Raw genomic sequence first — 21,696 nt, 5'->3', positions numbered from 1 at the left:
TTCGTTTTGTTCCTAATATTTCCTTAACCTTAACCTCTTTGCCGATTTAGTTATTAATATTTTTTGGTAATTTATATTTAATTAAAAATTATAATAATTGATTTTAATATATTATTTATTTTTTGATATTTTAAATAAATAATATATTTTTTATATGATTATTTATTATGAAGCCATTTCTAAAGGAATTTTCCTGTATCGCGTTCGAAACGAATAAAGATGGACGATATAGCGAAAGGTTTAGAAAACGTCCCGATTTCTGTTTTAAATATCGATTTTAATAAATTACCTAATTTTCAGGTGGGTAATATTAAGTAACGTTTTAATTTAAATTTTATAAAATAGATTTGAATGAAAAGTTACTACGTTAGCACCGTTAGAGGGCGTTTTTATTATTTGAATTTTCACAGGTTAAATGTTATGTTTTTAACACGTGTAAGTTTGTTTTTAAGTTTTTCAAATTAAAAATGAAGATAGTAAGTTGGAACGTAAATGGCCTGAGATCATTAAAATCAAGTATAAAAGATATATTAAAAGATTTAGATGCAGATATTTTGTGTTTACAAGAAACGAAGTTATCCCGAAATCAATTAGAAGAATCGTTAGCATTTATTGAAGGTTATAATTCATATTTTGCATTCCCTCGTCATCTGTCTGGATATTCTGGTGTAGCTACTTACTGTAAAGATTCTTGTAAGCCAGTTAATGCTGCGGAAGGACTTTGTGGGACGTTCAGTCCGAACACTAAATCCTGCCTGCAGACAGAATTTTTTACACCTTCTGAAATGATTTCTCTTGATGGAGAAGGACGTGCTATAGTGACCGAACATTTAATAAAATGCAGTGAACAAGAAGAAAAATTAGCCGTGATAAACGTGTATTGTCCTCGTGCTGATCCAAATAAGTTGGATCGTAAGGATTTTAAGCTTAAATTTAATCAATTATTACAATATAAAACAGAATTGCTTTTGCAAAATTGCTATCATGTGTTGATTGTTGGTGATTTGAATATAACACACAAACCTATTGACCACTGTGATCCTGGAAGCGAAAAAGAATTTCTAAATGAACCGTCTCGTCAGTGGTTAGATTCGTTTATCTTATCTTCTGAGAATGACTTAAAAAGCAAGAAAGATATGATAGATACCTTTCGTTATCTTAATCCAACAGCAAAGAATGCTTATACCTGTTGGAATTCAAAGACCAGTGCAAGGTTAACCAATTATGGAACTCGTATTGATTATGTCTTAACAGATAAAGGACTATTACCATACTTAAAAGAAAGTATAATTCTTTCTGATATTAAAGGTTCAGATCATTGTCCCATAGCAGCCACATTTAAATTTTCATTATTAAGTAATAAACAATGTCCTGATTTATGTACAAGGTACTGGCCTGAATTTGCAGGCAAACAACAAAAGCTATCAATGTTTTTACAAAATACTGAAAAATTTCAAAACAATGAAACTTTTCAGAATAGTAAGAGGCAGAAAATTGATAAGCAAACTAAACAAAAATCTATCACCCAGTTTCTTTTACAAAACTCTAAAAAAGAAAAATGTGTCAATGATAAAAAAGACATAATTAATCACTACAGTAATTCTGATAGTAGTACGTGTCGTCAACAAAGCAAACTGTCAGAACAAGAACCAAATTGCAACATTAATAAAGTAAAAAATGATAATGAAAATATTAAAGCCAATGCAGACCATAAGGTATTAAATAATAAACAAAGAGAAATTTGGAAGAATATATTAAGTGGTCCTCCAGAATCACCTTTATGTAATGGACATAAAGAACCATGCATTTTACGAACAGTTAAAAAACCAGGCCCAAATTTTGGAAAACAGTTTTTCACCTGTGCAAGACCAAATGGGCATCCATCAAATCCTGAAGCCCGTTGTAATCATTTTCAATGGACTATATCTCTCAACAGTTCTACAAAGTTAAAATAACTATAATAATTCTGTTTCTAATTTGATTTTACAAAAATTGAAATAATTATAAATAATTATTTTGTGTATTCTTCTGATCTATGGCATATGAATACACTTAGCATGATTGAACAACTTTATTATTAAATATTTTCCTATTCAGTACAATTAAAATACTTTATTTTTTAAACATTTTCTTAAATACCAACTTGATAATTATTAAATATATCATGGAAATTTGATATTCACATTTTCTATTCCCAGATCTAAACTAGACATAATCTTATATTTATGTATATTTTTCTGTTTCTAACAGTTAGTTTCAAAAGTAATAAAATGAGAGATATCTCTTTATTTTTCTCTCTATATATATAAACTTTCAAATGTGTACATGTTTTTATCAATCATATATCTTTAATTAATCCGCATGTTTGGCCACTAAAGGCCAAACATACGGATTAATTCTCACAGATACAGAATCTGCTACAGTAAAACTGAATACATCCACAAGAGCCGAATTATCGGGCTAGAGCTTTTATTTAATTTAATTATAATTATTAAGTTTACTAAGAGATGGCGCCTAACGCCAAGCTCTAGTGCCAAATTGTCTTATTAATTATTTATTTATTATAACCAACTCTAGCCCGATAATTCGGCTCTTGTGGATGTATAGCTTTGTAACGGGTTAGTCGTTATTTATTTATAGTAAAACTTAATGTGATGAATTTGAAGAATTATTGCCAGTTCATAGAAGTGCATCTGTTATCATTGTATTGCATACTGTTCCATTTGTTTACTCTGCAAAATCTATATGACATCACTAAACATAATAAACAGTAATAATATGAATCCTAAATAATGAACTAAATGACCCTGAGCTGTCTAATCTTTGTCACATATGGATAGATAATATGCTTTTTTAATCAACATATTAACATATCTTAGTTAAACTGAATATTCAAAAAGTAGACTCATTTTAACAAAATTTGAATTATTTTTATGTAATTCTCTAAGACAAAAAATTTGATTCATGGAAACTTTGGAACCAATAACTTCTAATTGCAATTTTGTTTCATAATGCTAGAATTTTAAGACAGGATTGATGTAAGTCAGAATGATATGTTTAGCTTTCTAATTTTTTATATAGGAAACTATATGAATATCATTTGATTGACGATAAAGTTTACAATTCAGTTTATCAAATTCAATAATAAAATGCTTTAATAAGCAAAATGACAAAAATAATCAAGTTCTTTTCACTTACTTTGCTCATCAGGAATTGTTACATTGAATAAAAGTTTTATTAAGTTTACATTGAAGTAAGAAATATATTAAAAATAAGGATTCATAGAGGAACATAAGCAGACAGTATAAAATTATAGCAGAGGTAAATTACTACTAATAATTGAATGACCTTCATAATTCTTGTTAGCCACTTCCAAGAAGTGAATAGTTTATCATCATCTCTGCAGTTAATGGCCTTACTTTTTAAAGTCTTAAATCTACAAAAATTCCTCCATGTACTATAGTTGTTGCCATATTTTAAAAATTTTATGACCTCTATCTTTCATGAGACTTATGAATCTGTATCCAATGTATATTATGTTACTTGAATTTATATAAAAAATTGATATTTTTACTTTGAGGTATTTTTTTGTAATGATATCAAACAAAATACATATTGAATCATTCAAGACTGATTAAATCAATTGCTTTAATTTACAGTACTTGTTGTTTATGATGTGGAATAATAAATCTAATATGAAAAAACAGGATTTATAATTTTTTTAATAGCTAAAATGTGCAAAATTATAATTATCTGTTATTCTATTTAGATTTCATATCCTGATTATCAAAAATATTCCGAATTCCACAAAAAAAATTTAATTTTTTGGAAAATATAAAAAATAATTGCAATGCTGAAAATCTTTATCTTATTGATGATAAAATATTTTACTGTGTAGGATCAAGAACTATGCATTAATAATTCTTTTTTTGAATATTCTATATATTTATTCAAAATAAGTGCAAAAAATGTTTACAAATAATACAAAAAAGAAACTGGTTTAAGATTTTTGGGGATAATCTTGATAAGAAATAAACTAAACACTGTAGCAATTAGGACACTAATACAATTTTAATAAAATTTTTAAATTTTTATTTAAATGCTTAATTAACCAAGTCAAAGCATTTATTAGAAAATAAACAGGCTGATGCTGGGCTAAATTATTCCAAACATATCTTTTCTTGAGATAAAATGTCTCAAAAAGCATTTAGCCTCAATCAGATCACTGATGACAAATTTGAATAAACAGCTTTTCAAAAATATTTAATGGTGCTATTTGAACATAAGAAGTAAGTCACTGAAACATACATTTTACGTCATAAAATAAAACATTCATGAAATAATCTGTTAAAATAAAAGTAACATACTATAAGTTTAATACATCACATATACAGATATGTGTTGTACTATACTTCAAATATTCAAATAGCACAATTAGAATAGTTTTGAAAAACTTCTTTATTTGAATTAATAGTTGTTTATATCTTTTCTAATAAATACTTTGGTTTCCTTAGTTTATTTTTTGGAACTTTATACCATATTCAAAAGAATCAAATTTAATATAATTCTCTGATACTTTTGTTTTATATTTCTTTCTTAAGAAAGAATCTCAAGAAATTATTATGAAAGGTTATTAGCAACTGAAGATGTTAATCATTAAATCATTTCTTTTGATTGATTTGTACTTTAAACACTTAATTTCTAATTATAAGAGGATGTTAGCATTTCTTTAAATTAAATTAAGGTGAGTTATTTTTTAAAAGCAGCATTAAAATTACATATTTACTTTTGGTTGCTTTTAAGCAAAGTAATTTTTGAAAAAAATAACATTGAAAGTCAAATTTTAATAAGTTAATAAATTGAATAAATTTTATATTATTAATACTTGTTTTTAAAATTTAAAATGAAAAATTACTTTTGTTATTAATACATAAATTTTTAACTTTTCAGTATATTTCCACTAGCATTCCTGGTCCTGAGATTGATTTAGACAATTTTTATTCAGCTTATTGTGGATGTAAATGTCCTGAAAAATGCTTAATGGGATGCTCTTGTTTGCGCTGGTTTGGACCTAGTTACAATAATGGATTATTAATAGAAAAGACACGAAGAATATGACAGATTTATTGTAGAATGCAACTCGTCGTGTAGCTGTACAGATCAGTGTCCAAATAGGGTTGTTCAATGGGGAATACAATTTCGTTTCTGTATATTTGATACTTCAAATAAAGGATTTGGTGTAAAGACATTAGATTTAATCAAGAAGCATAAATTTGTTTGTGAGTATGCAGGAGAAATTCTTACTAGAAATGAGGCAATCGGTCGTTTTTCATTAAACAGTGATGACAATAATTATATAATAGTGGTCAATGAGCATGTAGGTAGTGAGAAGAAGATAGAAACCATAGTGGATCCTAGATATTATGGAAATGTTGGAAGATTTCTCAACCATTCTTGCAATCCTAATTTATTTATGATACCAGTCAGAACAAATTCTGTAATACCAAAACTGTGCTTGTTTGCTTCAAGAGATATACTTCCACTGGAAGAACTTTGTTATGATTATTCGGGTGGTATATTTTCTAGTGAAGATGGTCAGAAGTACGAAGAGTTAATAAAGTCATTAAAACCTAATCAAAAGACAAAAAAGTGCTTATGTGAAAGTCATTTGTGTAAAGGAATGTTACCTTATGATCCTTTTTTATTCAAATAAACAATTGTTCTTCAATATATAATATAAATAAAATTATTTCATTAAGAGATCTGAATGAATGTTATTTTTAATTTATTGATTTAAAATGGAAAAATTTTATATTATAGATAATTATCCAGTTGTATTGTACATATTGCAGGTTAATTTTTGGGTAATATTTGTTTAAGTATTCAAAAATAAGAGGTGGATGGAAAGTAAATGGACTAAGTTCTGCAACTCCTACTTTAATGCTTATGTAACAAAATGATTTTTACAACTGTTTTTCATCTAATAATAACTATTGTGAAGAAATATTAATAGTTATTTGCACTGATGACATGATATGCAATTGAATGAATGTTTTTGTAAGCATGGTCCATGAGAGATTTTCCAGAGGTGGATGCAACTTTTTGGCTGATAAATCTCAAATCTGGCAGAAGGACTGGACATTTTTGGCAAGAACTTTTCATTTGCAATACTCCGCTTTGTATTAAAAAAAGTGCTCAATGCCACATGCTTGTGAGACATTTGGAGGTTGTTCTTCTTGGATATGTATTCAATGCCTTTGCTGTCTAAGGCAGTTACAATTTTTGCTTAATGCAATGTAGTTAAATCTGGCCAGAAGATAGAATCATCCCTGGAATAGTGCTTATTAGTGAAGGGAAACAGTCATTTTTTTCAGACATTCCTCCAGATAAACCTGAGCAGTGATGGTACTTTCATAAACAAAAGCATCTGAAATTTTCTCAGAAGCTTCCATGACATGCCAAATGATGTATTCCTTGTAGAATTTTACCTTATATGCAATATCCTGAGAATTCATAATATGATAATATTGCTTTCCTTAGATGTTTCCAGGGTCAAATGGGCAATAAGTCTCATCATCAATAATGAGATACTTCCTCAGACTTTTTTCATGAAGTTTTCTGCAGTGTCATTTTGCATTCTGCTTAGTCCTTTATATATTTTGGTGCAGTTTGCTTCTTATGTTCCTTGATCCCCAACTTCTTGACTTTGATATCATGTAAAGTTGTCTTTGGCAATAACAATTTTGGCAATACATTTCTGATTGAAGTTGATGGAATATATTAATACAATTTTCTGACTTAATTCATAACTTTCAGAGTGGATTGAGAAAAGGGGAAAACCAAAAAGTGGACTGTAATTGTCTTGTTCCATTTCTTCATATGTTTGCAAAATGGCATACAAAGTGCTTTTTCTCACATCTTGTTCCATAAAATGGACAACAGTTTTTTCTTACTGTGTCCTGATATATATTCATAGTACTGAATTACACTTTTGGCAAGGAGCTTGTTCTGTCTTTTTCCCCCATGTTTCATTGGCATTACAAAACTTTTATTCCATGCATGACAAGACATGTCAGCATGAATCAACTGTCTTCACTTGCACATGCACTTAAAAATAATGCAACAGGCCTGAAATTGCATTTGTTTATCTACTTTCCGTCCACCTCTTAATTTCAAATATTTATAATGGCAATTTTTCTATACCTCTATTTAACTTCATTCTATACCTCTATTTAATTCCACTTTTAAATTGTAGGAACCACAATTTTTAAAATACTAAATGAAAATTATATATTTATATTGTTTTACTAAATATTTCTTCAATGTTCTTTACCTGTATTTGGCTAGTGTTCACTAAAGGAATATGAAAGTAATAAGTAATACTTTACAATATATTTTCACTAATCCAAACTTATTACAGAGTTGTTTGCATTAGCATGCTTATAAAAAAAAAATAGAAGTCAAAAAGAACTTCAGACAAGTTCTGCAGCAGCTCAGAGTGAATAGTGGAGATGATTTGTGTAGTTAAACAATATTATATAATTGTTATAGAAAACTTTACCATTTCATTCTTTAAGATAAACCCAAAAACTATGGTTCTTAAAAGTCGTGCTTATTTTATTATAAAATTAATTCAAAAAGTTATAACATACTGACAACGAAAGCTTGTGTTGGTAGTAAAAATTATTAGGAGAGGGAATCATCCCATCATCACCCAGTGGATCTGCATTAGACAATAAATATTTTAAAATTTTAGATTATATTTAGTACATATATTTATGTTAGAACGTGCACTACATATTAATTTTACAAATTCATCATGTTTTAAAAAAATAATCTGATTGCTTTTTATTTTTGGCTGAAACATTTGATGGCAAAAATGATCAAAATTCGTTCAGATTAGCAAGAGTGCATGGTAATTAAAGTATTACTATTGTAATTCAGATATTAAAATCTCATTTTCAAAGAAATTAATTCATGCTAATTTGATTTAATTGAAATATATAATTTTGATTGAAATATATTCATATCTTCTCTAATATGTTACAATATATAAATGACTTCTCAGTGGAATTTTGTCGGACATCCAAATAGGGGAGGGAGAGTAATAATTTCAAGAAAAATGCAGATGTAATTTATGGACAGCCCCTAATGGAGTCATAAATGAATACATTAGAAAATGTTGACATCATGAAGCACTGTAAACATATGGTATTCTTTATTGTTAAATTGACAATTTGTTTTTAAATCAAATCAAACAAAAGAGAATATCTTAAACAATTTTATTTATACATTATTCATACATTCTATAAATATAAATATATCAACAATTAATTACAATGAGTAATATACAACAATTCACACAAATTCTCTTTTATCGTTTTATCAAGTGTTTTTAAATAAGTCATTTTTCATAAATATTTTAATAATAAGAATTTTGTGATTATAAAACTATCACAAGGTAAAAATAATATGTATATAAGTACTAATAATTATAATTAACAAAGAATGAAGTTGATTTTAAAGCTTAACTCTTCAAAATTTGAATTACTGCACATACATTATTAATTATTGAAATTGTTCTTAAAGAATTTCAAATTCATTAATATATATAACTATAATACACAAGAAGGCTCAAAAGTCAGTTAATAGATTTTAAGAATGGTTAAAACTAACTTGGAACACCTGCATATTGTTTATAATTCAGTTGCCTCCAACAAAGTGACTGAATTACAAATAATAACCTGCAGCTGTTCCAAGCCAGTTTTAACCACTCTTAAAGTAATCTTAAGAATATATCTTAATTTGCTAATTTTTGGGCCACCTTGTATATTATTCAATTATTATACAAAATAATAAGATAGATAAAATCAAAAATATCTGATAAAAACTACAGATTTGGCCAAGTTTATTCTGTTTTTATCATAAAAATTCTATTAAAATTTTTCTTTTAATGCTCACCTGTAGAACTTAAAGTAGATTAACAATATTATAATTATAATTTCTATACATTAGAACTAAATTTTTAACATATTAAAATCTTTTTATGAATCATATCTAAAATTGAGAAATTTAAATTAAATATTTTACTAGATATTAATTGAGGCATATTGTGGCTATTAACACTATTTTACTTCTTTGAAAATCAAATTGCTAGAAGCTGTATATTTAATAAACTGTTTACAATTGAGCAAAGGTCAAATAAATTTAATTGCTTTGAGTATAAAATATATTTTGGAATGAGTTTGTTTAGAATTAACTCCTTAAAATTATTTACAGATTTTTATTGGATCTTTAGCAAGTACTATTAATTTTTGAAATTTTTCTAATTTGAAAAAAAAAAATTCCTTTACAGTGGAACCTCACTTAACGAGTGTTTTGCATAACGAGCAAAACAAATTGTTAAAAAATGCTTTGCTTAATGAGCAATGTTTCACATAACAAGTGACCAGGAAAGAGGAAGTCTCAAATTGTGCGCATGTTCCATCAGTCTGTGTTTAGCACTTGTTCTGCTAGCATCTTAGTGTCGCTTGTGATCACACATTTTTCCAAATTTGTGTTCACACATATTACATATAAACATCAACAACCATAGCTCATTATATAATAAACAGGCAAAACGATATGCCAAATTCTTGGGCTATGTAAAGGCTATAATTAAATATTAGAAATTAATTAATTTGACTAGAGGTAGGCAGTTATGCTGCCATCTCGTATTAAATTTAATGACCAATTCCAAATTAAATTTTAGAAATGTCTAAATTAAAAAATTTATTATTATTAAATTTAATATGAGATGGAAGCATAACTGCCTACCTCTAGTCAAATTAATTAATTTCTAATATTTAATTATAGCCTTTACATAGCTCAAGAATTTGGCATATCATTTGGTGTGTTTATCAGTCATATTATCTGTGACTTTTTTCTTTTCTGCAAATCGAATTTGCATTCCAGTTTGGTTCATTCCGTGCTAGAAGAAAAGACAATGTTGATTCATGCTCCTTAATAATGTATATTGTATAATTTTCTTTGAATAAACGTTATACACAAAATATTTGAGTATTTTTTTCAGCATGGAATGCATTATCATATTTTACATTAATTTATATGGGAAAAATTGTTTTGCTTAACGAGTGTTTCGCATTATGAATAAGATTCTGGGACAAATTATGCTCGTTAAGTGAGATTCCACTGTATTTAATGCTTGAGTTATATCGTAATTAAATTAAATAATATGTTCAATTCTATTATAAATAATGTTTCCAAAGTTTCAATTTCTTTTATTAATGTGTTCAATAGCATTGACTACACTGACTAGAACTGACAAAAATATACAAGTTTCTGTTAAGCTACCCACTCACATTAGTAATCTGATTCACCTATCAATTTAAATAAGCTTTCATAGTTTTAACTGTGTCATTCTATATAATACTGTTTAAAAATTATGATTAATTTTGAAAACAGAGGGAAAAATGTATTCTCATCATTACAGAGATAATCTTAAGTTAAACTCTGTATTTTAAATGGAAAAAGCTATTCAAAATTTTAGCAAAGGAAAGTAAGTTTTATCAGAGCTTAAGAAAGGAACAGGTATAGCTATCAACAAGATAAAGAATATAAATAAATTATGGATATAAATTTTTTTAATTCCATAAGCAACACAAAATTATGATAAAAATAATGGATGAATTTTAATTATTTTCATTACGAGTCAAAGATCTATTGTCCTGGATATGATATAGAAATTTTATAAAGGATCCAGATCGAGTTTTCTTTTGAGGTAAATCTATCCTTCTGAAATGATGATCTTATCATTCATATAGCAAAAACAAGATTAATAACTAAAAACCAATAGTTTCTAATGTTCTCATAAATCTAAAACATATTTATTTTATATAAAAGAAACTTTTTTCTGAGAAATTCATTCTTGTTCTTAATAATCCTTAAATTTTTGACACAAAAAAATACTGTTTTAAGAGATACAATTGGTCAAGTAAAAAACTCAAAATTTAGGTTAAATTTTATATTTAGAAATTATATTTTTATGATCTATGAAAATAATACATTTTTACAAAATAACAAATCAACAATGAGAAAGTTAAGTTTAAAATTACATTTTTACAAAAAAAAAACATTGTTTTATGTCTATAATATGTATTTTCAGAGATCAAACTGAACTAAATTCTTCATATCGCATAATATAACAATTTATAAAACAAAAGTATTTGAAAAGGTTGGATCAACATTAAAAGTAAACTATTAAAATTGTTGAATCACCTTAAAGTTAAATAACTGAGATTCAACTTGCATCCAGTTTATAGGCTAGTCCAGAAACAGAAGATAATTTGTTTGATTTGAAATATGGAAACAAAATCATCTTCAATTTTAGAAACTTCAAACTTCTTCTTGTTTTAACATATTTCATTGAGCTGGATTGTATTTTTAGTAATTTAATATTTTATTTATTAATTCCAAACACACTAATTCCAATGGCAAACAAACAGAAAATGAAATTTTTTCAAGATGAAAACAAATAATATAGTAACGTACCTTTTCAATATTTGTTTGTACATATATATTTACAGGTCTATTATTCGTTTGATCATAAATTAATGAGTTTTTTCTGCAGACAAAAGAGAAAGATAAGATTTCATTACTAGATATTCTTTTAGTATTTAAGAAATAGAGGAATAAGCAGGAATATCAAACATCTAAAATTGACAATATTTACATATTGCGGATTAAAATTTATACATACAAATTTTCCATAATATATTTTTACAATGATTAAAATATTTAATAATGTATATTACATAGTAATACATATCAAAAGTTTTTATTATGTTTATGAAATTTCTTCTCATTATAAATTAATCTGTTAAATATACATTTTTTTTATTTGTTTATATGTAATATCTGTTTTCCTATTAGAGTTAAAATTCAATTTTATATATATAACAAAAACCTATTTTCGATTAAATTTAAAAATTCTTATCTTGGAATACTGTTCAATTGAGTCTTGATCCCTAATTAATGAAGATCTTTATCTCTCTATAATTGATGACTAGGTTGTTGATAACTTTATATCAATAACAAGTGACAATCAGACAGAGATCATTAATTCAAAAACTTACTAATTATCTATGAATAGTAAGAATCTGTTTTGCTTGGAAAGAAATAAGTGATAATTCCAACTGAAAATTTAAAAAATAATTATTAAATTATAACAACAACTTAATATAAAAAAATAAGAAATACACTAACCTGAAAATGCAAATGTTGCAAGAAGCATAAAAGTCCCAAACCAGTGTAAAGATGATAATAATATTTGAATGACAAATGCTCCCAAAATTGAAGATATGGCCTGAAACATCAAAGAATATATTGTGTAGTTCACAAAACAAAAATTTTATGTTTAAAATTATTAGTTGAAGACAAAATTACTGATATATGTTAAGTACTACATAAGATTTCTGCATGTCATTGTTTAAAGTTTTATTGCTTAAATTATTAAATGCAGAATGAACAAAATTTCAATGACATTATTCTAAAATATATTAAACGAATGTTTAATAAATATTAACATAAATCCTTATTCCAATTTGATATCATGAAAACACAGAATAATTATTCTATATTTCAAACCATTTTATTTGGATATAAAATTAAACAAAATATATGGCTTTTTTCAATATCCAAGAAAGTAATGCAAATAAATTAATATGAATTTTTAGTTTTAATAAAACTACAAATTAAATATTTATCAAAAGTTTATGAATTAATTTGAAATTATTAATAAAAACATTTTAATGCAAATATTAAGTAGTATTTTTAAATAGTGAACTCTGCATGACCTAATCACACAAAAATCAGGTCAATTCTTTTTTTACATTTTAAACAATGATACAAACTATTTATATTATTTGTTATACATTTTGCTAGCTAGTGACCAGATTTAGCACACATTCCATTTATTTCAAGTATTCTTACATGACATTTTTAGCACAATCTTGATAAATTGTCCATTTTACAAAAATGTGTACAAATTTATTTAAGTTCGAGAATAAAAGTTTTATAAAAAGGGCTATTTATTTGCAAATAATGTACCAGTATTTCAAATATGACATTGATTGACAAGTATTATCATTTTAAATAAATGTTATATCATCATTAGCTCTAATAATAATAATTATAATAATTATATAAAATCCTGTTATAATTTTAGGCCATTTTAATTGTAAAAAAATATAACATGGAAGAATTTTCTTATGGATTATTTTTGTCTTATATACAACAAAATTAAACTAAAAAATTTCTTATTATTTTAATAAAATTTATTTTCAATTTTTTAAGAGGGAGGGAAAAAAGGTTTCAATATTTTATATTAACTTACTTGTGCAATGAACAAAAGCCCATAATTAGTGCCTGCATATTTTGGTCCAAATAGTTGTGCCGTGACTGTTGGTAGCAACACAAAGAGTCCAGAGAAAGTAAAGAAGATGCCAAGAATCCATATTGTAAACATTGCTTTTCCATCATATGATGTAGCAATCAAGCTTAGCATCAAGCTACTTAAAGCTCCACTCAAACACAACATACATGACTAGAATTAAAATCATTTATTAACATTTTTTAAATTATATTTATAAATTAAAAATATAATAATAAATAATAAAAAAACATACTCTGTAAGAAGTCTTATCTTGAATCTGACCCCAAACTATCCTGCCTAAAGAATTAAAAATGGATGCTAAAGACCCCACCCAGGATAAAAAGTGATCATCATCTATAAATGTCTGGCCATAAGCCTGAAAAACAATTCAAATTTTTAAAATAAATGTTAAATCATTTAATTATTAAAATATAATTAATAAATTCTTACCTTATACATAGTATTAATAAACTGAACACACTGTATGATTAATGCAAATGTCAAAGCTAACATGTAAAACTCTTTTTTTAATATTATTTCACTTGGTTTTAAACTACGATCAATTGCAGGAAGCTGCAGATCTTCTTTAGACGAATCATCATTATCTGTTTCTTGATTCCCAGATTTCAACAGATTTGAATATGACTGAAATATATTAATATAACTCTTCTTCAGTTTTTAAATATGTAGAATATATTATATAATTAAAAACTTTATATTAAATATTGTTAAGCTTTACATAAAATAATATGGATTAGACATGTTAAGGATGAATATACAGAAATTAGTAATAAATAAAATATCAAATGTCTGGAAGATCTATGATTAAACAGATGGTTTCATGTTATATATTGCATTAACTTTGTTTAGAATATATATTTTATTATATTTGTTTCATTATATAATTTCAAATAATTTAGAATATTTAAAAGGAAAAAAAATTTGAACGATTCAAATTTTTAAAATTGTTTGATTTAAAGCCAAACAACCACCGGATTACTTTTCTGCAATTATATTTAATTAATTACTAAATAATTTGTCACTAGAGGGAGGCGTTAGGTACCATCTCTTGTCAAATTTAATAATTACAATTAAATTAATATTAATTAAACAATTTAGTATATTCTGGAAGAAAAGAATCAATAAATAAATGTGGCACCTAATGCCTCCCTCTAGTGACAAATTATTTAGTAATTAATTAAATATAATTGCAGAAAAGTAGCCCAATGAAGTCTGGTGGTTGTTTGACTTTACAAATTTATCAAGTTTCATGATGTTTGATTTGTTTAAAGTTAGATGAGTAGAAGAATGCATAATCCTGATCATGACTGCTAAAGGCAATTGAAAATGTTAGTTTATTATTTAACACATTGCTGGAAGATAAAATAAAAATGATCAATCTACTTTATAGATAAGCTATGTATTCAAATTATATTTTCATTTGGATTAATATTAAGCCTCCATAAACAATTTATGCAAGTTTAAAATCAATTAAAAATAAATTCTAGTAACAAATAAAAATGGTTATATATATGTTATGGACCAAGTGATTAATACAAGCATTATTCATAATGCCCGGACATTATGAATAATGACAAACAAAATCGGGCATTGTAATAAATTTCAGGTGTTTTAACATAATTTATCAAATTGACCAGTCATTATGAATACTGCTATCACCTAGTTGGGCAAATTGATAACGATATGTTGAGGAGTGATCATCCAACATACGCTAACCAATCAGCACTTGCATCTGAGTTGAGCGTGCATATTGCGTTTAGTACCGAATGTTAAATTTATGCGACCAGTAGTTAATCTTGTGTGACATTTTAATTTTACTGGAGGCCAAGGATATAGTCGATGCTGCTGCAAAATTGGTTGCAAATCTAACAGATGCAAATGCTACAAAGAAAAAATTATGTAATTCCAAATGTCATCAAAATCTTAATTGCTCAAATAAATAAACTAAAAAACATTTAACTTTTTATATAATTTATACCAAAAATGAAATTCCAGAAGTTTCCTGTAAGTTGATTTTTTGTTAATATTAGGCAAAATTCTACCAACTAAACTATGTGCACCATTATGGTGGCAGTTGCGACTGTTCGTGCTCCCCACGGACTCCTCCCGCAGGGGAGCTGCCGAATGGCCGCCAATTGTTTAACATCACTAGTTATTAATTTATGGTAGTTCTTGAACACATGTATCAATAACTAGTGACATTAAATAATCAGCGGCTCCCCTCCAGGAGGAGTCAGAAGCACGAACAGTCGCGACTGCCGCCATAATGATACACATAGGTAAAATTTTACCATTTAATTAATATAGTTAATAGTACTTAGTTTTAGAAGATTACATGTTCTTTTTAAAATACTTCGAAATAATTCACAAAAAATAAATATTTCTAAGTGAAATAAGTAGAGTTTTTTTAATCAAATTAAAATGATGCACAAGATTAACTATTGGTCACATAAATTTAAAATTCGGTACTAAATACAATAGGCACATGCAACTTGGATGCGAGTGCTGATTGGCTAACGTATGTTGGATGATCACTCCCCAATGTATTATCATCACTTTGCCCGACTAGATGATAGCAGTATTCATAATGACCAGTCAATTTGATAAATTAATCAATATTTATCAGACTATGTGCCCATTTTAGTCATTATTCATAATGCCCTATTAATCACTTGGTCCATAACATATATATTATCACTTTTATTGGAGTTCACTTTAATAACAGTTTTTCTCGGATACTTTCAAGTAACTAAGACCATTGTCAAGAGACACACAAATGTGCTTCCTGACAATGGGTTTGGCTTAAAATGAACTCCAATAAAGCAGATTATTGTTATACTTTTTAAAGAACTTGAAGTTGTTTCACATGAATTATTTTCAATAATGTTATTACAAAGGTATATATATATAATTTAAAATAATTTTCAAACAAAATAAACAAAATACATTGTTCAAAATTTTTTTTATTATGGTGTGTCTATTAATTTGAAAACAGCTCTATTTTTTACTATGATTTATCATTGAGACAAACAACAAATAATAACTGTTTAATGTATTAAAAAACTTGTATCTAAAAAAATAATAATCCATCAGAAAAATATATTTATGTTTTATGATAAAATTATTTCTTCAAATTAATGATTTGGTTGAATTTTTTTTAAATTAAAATATAAATTTTATTGTAACATTTTTCTCCTATATGAAAATATGCTGCAACTAATAAAGCAATTGTTCTAAATGATAAAACATCAAAAAATATTTTTGACATATGTATATATATATATATATATATACTCTTGCCTGCTTCAAATATCAAATAACTATAAATTTAAGAGAATTTCTCAATGTAAAATTAGTTTTTCATATAAAAATTATACAATAAATAATAAGATATAATGAATCACTTCAACTAGCAAAATAGTAAAATTAATTTAAAAATTTATTTCTGTTTTTCATAGTTGTATCATCAAACATATATTTTATCATTATCAATGCCAAACGTATTTAAATTAGATTAAATAATAAAGCAGCTAATTTTGGACTTTTTGCAATTATTAAAAACAAAAAGAGAGAAAGATGATCATCAATCAAAGTGGAAATTTTTTGAATAAAATTATTTCTCTATACATAAATCATTTTACTTGAAAACCAACTGGCAACTAGCCAGGAAAGGTAAAATTTCTTTTTGTTCAATTGCAGTACAAACAAATTAAGCAGAATAGCCAATAAATTGATTTATAATATTCATAAAAGGGAGCAAACCAGAAAATTTTTCTTAGAAATGAAAAAGTGAAACTGAGATTACATAAAAATTAAAATGAAATTTAAAATAAGTTATTTTTATCCAGTTTGGTTAAATCCGAATTAGTTCATCATCTTTATGATTTGGTTAATGACAATGATAAAGTATTTGGATATTGCAATAAATTGCATTTTATGAATTATTTTTATTATAATTTCTGCTATAATAATAAAACATATGAGACTATTAAAGATAAACTATTCAATTTCTATGTTACTAAATTTCTTTTTGAGTATCTGTAGGAAAATAATATTCAAAAATAGAAAAAATACCAAAATATATTAATAAAATTTCTTATTTATAATTATCAAATAGTTTATTTAATAATAATAATCATTTGTTCATTTAACATCCAATGTTAAATAATACTTAAACAATAAAGTTCGTAGAAATAAATCAATTATCAATGGATCATAAAATTATAACCTATTCATCAATAGATGAATAGGTTATATATTCATCAATAGATTATCAATAGGTTATATTGATCAACAGATGAATAGGTCTTAGTTTCTTGATCTGTGAATCTATTTTGAGCTAACTTTTATTTTAAAAATTTAAAAATTTCAATATTCACATTTTATATATTTTGAAATAAATTTATGAAATTTTTATTATGAAATACACAAGCTTCTTTCATTTTCTCACCATTGAAAAATAGATTTAAAAATATATTCTATAAGTAAACAATGAAGAAAATGAAATAGAAAAATATAAATTAATTATAGTAACTAAACATTTTTTTAAAAATTCAGTTTTGTTATAAAGTTTAAATAAGACAGAAAAAATGTCTGTTTATTTTCTTTTAACAACTTTATAATAAATAAAATCTGGTTTTAAGTAGATAGATAGAAAAATATTAAAAATTTAAATTAAAACATCAAAAATTTAAACATATATATTTAAAGTATTTATTTTTGAGATAATATACTACAATCAAGATTCTTAGAATAATTGGCTCTAAATAAGTATAAGCTCTATAACTTGCTATTAATAAAGATTTGCTGATGTTACTGTCATAGGTGTGGCCTGAGTACTAGTAATGGGTGTTCCCAGTATCAGGTTCTGAGTGTCAATCCCCTTAAAAACTTTCAATGCCTATACTTTTTTAATATCATCCTAAAAATAAGCATTAAGTCACCAACTTGCAGAATTTTCTGGGTGGAACAAAAGACCTGTATGGCTTCAGGTGAAATATCCATCAAAGAATTTTTTGGTTCCAGATCACTCTTCAGTCAAGTCATACATGCGATTACTACACCTACAATTTTGCATTATGTTTCAATAATTATTAGATTAAATTATTTTTATTAATAAAACTTGGTGAATTTGTAGTTATTATTGCTTTATAACTGAACTTTACAGATTTAAATAAATAAAACATTAAATAGAATATTTCACTATCAAAGCCATTCATTATAAAGACAATTTTGTTTATATAATGAAAAAATATCTTATTATTTTATAACAGGTTCCTTCAGTTTTGAAACAAGCAAAGAAAAAAAAAACTTTAAAATTGTCTTTATTAATGTTTTATTGTTTATTATAACATTTGATTTCTATTCTATAAAAATTATGAAATGTTTTCTTATTTAATTATTTATTCTATGTTCTACAAAGAATTCACTAATAGGAAATATAAATCAAAATTTTACAACTAAAATCATTATCCTTTCAGAATAAAATCTTTCACAAATAAATAATCTAAAAATAATGATGGTAATTATAAGATTATCTTTTAAAAATATTATTCAAACTATAAAATTCTAAAAATTTTATAATTCTAATATTAAAAATAAAATACTAACACTACATTTATCCTTAATCATTAAGTTTCTTTTAAAATTTTTTGAAATTTTATTAACAAAATTACATTAATTATGTTTCTGTATAAATTCTGTAAATTTTAATGACTTATTTCCAATTATTTTATGTTTTGTCATTTATATTTTCAAAGTTACATGAATTTTTATAGAAAATCTGATACTGGATATTTAAAAACTGAGATTTTTTAAAATAATAAATTGAGACTTTAAAATTAGAATCAATATTATCAGAAATTATTAAACTTCACACACACTTTATAAAAATAATATAAATATATTTGTAACAGCACTTAATATATCTGATACTAAAATTTTTAAAAATTAAGTTTAATTTTATGTATTTATATATTATATTTAAGAAGTAACAACAATTTCAATTCTGTCATTACCTCATTCCATTCTAATTGAGGGCTAAATAATAAAATAACTCCAATTATTTGAAGTATAAAATATATTCCTCCTAGTAACAGGAAAACTGTTGGTACTCTATCTAATATTTCATCATCTTCAAAATAGCTGTCAAGAAATAAATAACATTTCTATATTTTAATTTCTGAAAAAGTAAAAATAAAATCAATAAAATTTTCCATTAAAACATTAATCATCTCTGAAAAAATTTTGAATTTACTTACATTCTTCACTGTTAACTTATATATATAAGAAATTTACAATTATAAATAATTTAAAAAGTAGATAAATATTCTGAAATCTCTGATTTATGTCACTAAATTACTACTTACAAAATAAAATATTAAATATGATTATAATGATAAACCATCAATAAAGATTAAAATAAAAGATATACGATTTGTTACTTGTTAAAGACAATTAATATTTGAAAAATTACTTTAAAATATAATTAAATTAAAAATAATTTAAAAATCAATTTATGAATAATTTATTTCATAAGTTAACAGTATGTTTTTCTTTTTTTTTTTAAATCCTTTACAAATGGATTAATATAGATTTAATGAATGAATTCTGACTTCATTTATAGACAATGAATTTTCCAAAATATGAATCTGAATTAAATCTTTAGGCATATATAAAGGTCATTTTACTTTTTAATCTTCATTTTTCATTTGTTAAACATGAAAAAGATCAATCATAAAGAAGTTGCATGCTATTTTAATAACATCAGAGAATCAGAGAACATATTACATTTTTCACAAAAAAAAATTAATTATTATTTACAATTTATCAGAACTGTATCAGTGCAAAATTTTTATGTATGTTAAACATTCCTAACTATTTTATATAAAACAAAAAATACTTTACACTTAACTACTGAATTAAAAAAAAGGATTAATGGTATTATCTATCTTATTTAAACTTTATATCATGTAATTGCCAATGTTAAATAAATAGTTACAGTTGATTATGAAAACAGGAAGGATAATGTTTAGCAGTTAAAACAATTTTACATTAATGTATTTGCCATTTACTCTAACTTTATTAAAAAATATTTGTATAAGATTTTTATTATTGAAAATATAGTTCAAGTTCTTTATAGTTTTCAAATTTATGTAATAATTTTCCTTAAAATCTTGTGTTCAATTTTATGATAGTAATACCTAAAAATTAAACAGTATCAATCATATTAAAAGAATGTGCTATTTGATTGCTTCAAACAAAATTAATGCAGTAAAACCTGTCTAAAATGTAATATGAATAAACTGAAAACCTGTCTAAATGGAAAAAATGCAAAAGAATAGAGTGATTTTCTATGTTAAATTTTAAAATAAACCAGAAACCTATCCAATGCAGAAACGGAAAATGTTTTTGGGTATGAAGAATGTAACTTAACCAGAATAAAGCAGAAAAATTAAGATTTGACTTGTAGACAAACAAATAAAATGGCCTCCAGGTGTAACAGTCACTTCAGAGCATACTAAACTGTTACATGCTGAGGACACAATGTCTTTGTTAGAATTAACCAGAGGCAGAATCAAACATTTTTAAGAATCAAGAACTTTCAAGAATTGGAATGTGTTTCTGAAAACAAACGACAAATGTAATTTGTGAAAATAATGAGAATAAAGTAACACATGATGCCACTTTCTCTTGTATAGTTTTTTTTACTAATTGAGCATTAAGAGGGCCTGTTAATCAAGCCCATTCTGGGTTTAGCCAGGTTGTAAAGGGGTGACTGGGTGGTGAGAGACAGAGCCTGACATATCTGGATCAACCATCCCTCAGAAAATTCCTAAGTTTTTTGACTTCTCCAGATTCATTCCCAGGTCCTCCAACTGGTAAGCTGTTGTACTACTTGGCCATCTAGCCACTGTCCTATACTGTAGATTTGCAACTAACTAGTACCAAGTATTTGAAAACAAGTTGTTTAGCATGTTAGTAATTACAAAGACTGAAAGTTAACAATTAATTAGAGTATTAAATTTATTTGAAAAGTCAGATCACAGAATAACTTGATCTCTTATTACTCTAATGTGATTAAAATTTTTGAATGTAGAGCAAGACACCAATTCTTGGTACTCAAATTGGCTTGTTTGCTATTGTGTGAGCTTATGAGGATTGTAACTGAGAAATATTAAAATACCCAGAAAAAATTTTTTGGAAACAACAAGGATTTTTGCAATTGAATAGTTCTCACTTCT

The 21,696-nt window shown here is 25.4% G+C and overlaps 2 protein-coding genes and 1 long non-coding RNA gene across 3 annotated transcripts in view; 2 read left to right on the top strand and 1 right to left on the bottom strand.

Annotated features, from left to right (window-relative positions):
* The first annotated feature begins 27 nt into the window (after positions 1-27).
* On the top strand, positions 28-5,244 carry LOC136976451 (uncharacterized). Its single transcript, XR_010880933.1, has 2 exons — positions 28-300; positions 4,951-5,244. It is a non-coding gene; the product is annotated as an uncharacterized lncRNA (long non-coding RNA).
* Positions 427-2,082, top strand: LOC136976501 (DNA-(apurinic or apyrimidinic site) endonuclease 2-like). Its single transcript, XM_067271803.1, has one exon. The coding sequence runs from the start codon at positions 468-470 to the stop codon at positions 1,953-1,955; it is 1,488 nt and encodes a 495-aa protein (XP_067127904.1). The 5' UTR covers positions 427-467; the 3' UTR covers positions 1,956-2,082.
* Positions 5,245-9,850: 4,606 nt separating the features above from the next.
* Positions 9,851-21,696, bottom strand: part of LOC136976431 (uncharacterized MFS-type transporter YhjX-like) — a 26,831-nt gene continuing 14,985 nt past the window's right edge. The window contains exons 6-11 of the mRNA XM_067271696.1: positions 19,471-19,597; positions 13,883-14,077; positions 13,686-13,808; positions 13,394-13,603; positions 12,265-12,364; positions 9,851-12,194 (exon numbers count right to left, since the gene is read on the bottom strand). Coding sequence (XP_067127797.1) covers positions 12,142-12,194; positions 12,265-12,364; positions 13,394-13,603; positions 13,686-13,808; positions 13,883-14,077; positions 19,471-19,597 — 808 coding nt within the window. The 3' untranslated portion in view covers positions 9,851-12,141. The remainder of the gene's footprint in view (positions 12,195-12,264; positions 12,365-13,393; positions 13,604-13,685; positions 13,809-13,882; positions 14,078-19,470; positions 19,598-21,696) is intronic.

Source organism: Centruroides vittatus, unplaced genomic scaffold (genome assembly GCF_030686945.1).
Source record: "Centruroides vittatus isolate TY-2023 unplaced genomic scaffold, ASM3068694v2 contig_400, whole genome shotgun sequence".
In the NCBI taxonomy this organism is placed as follows: domain Eukaryota; kingdom Metazoa; phylum Arthropoda; class Arachnida; order Scorpiones; family Buthidae; genus Centruroides; species Centruroides vittatus.
This window is presented reverse-complemented; position numbering and strand designations above follow the sequence as displayed.

What these genes read in the sequence shown, in the direction of transcription:
- LOC136976501 (XM_067271803.1), top strand. Translation starts at nt 468, where the DNA reads ATGAAGATAGTAAGTTGGAACGTAAATGGCCTGAGATCATTAAAATCA.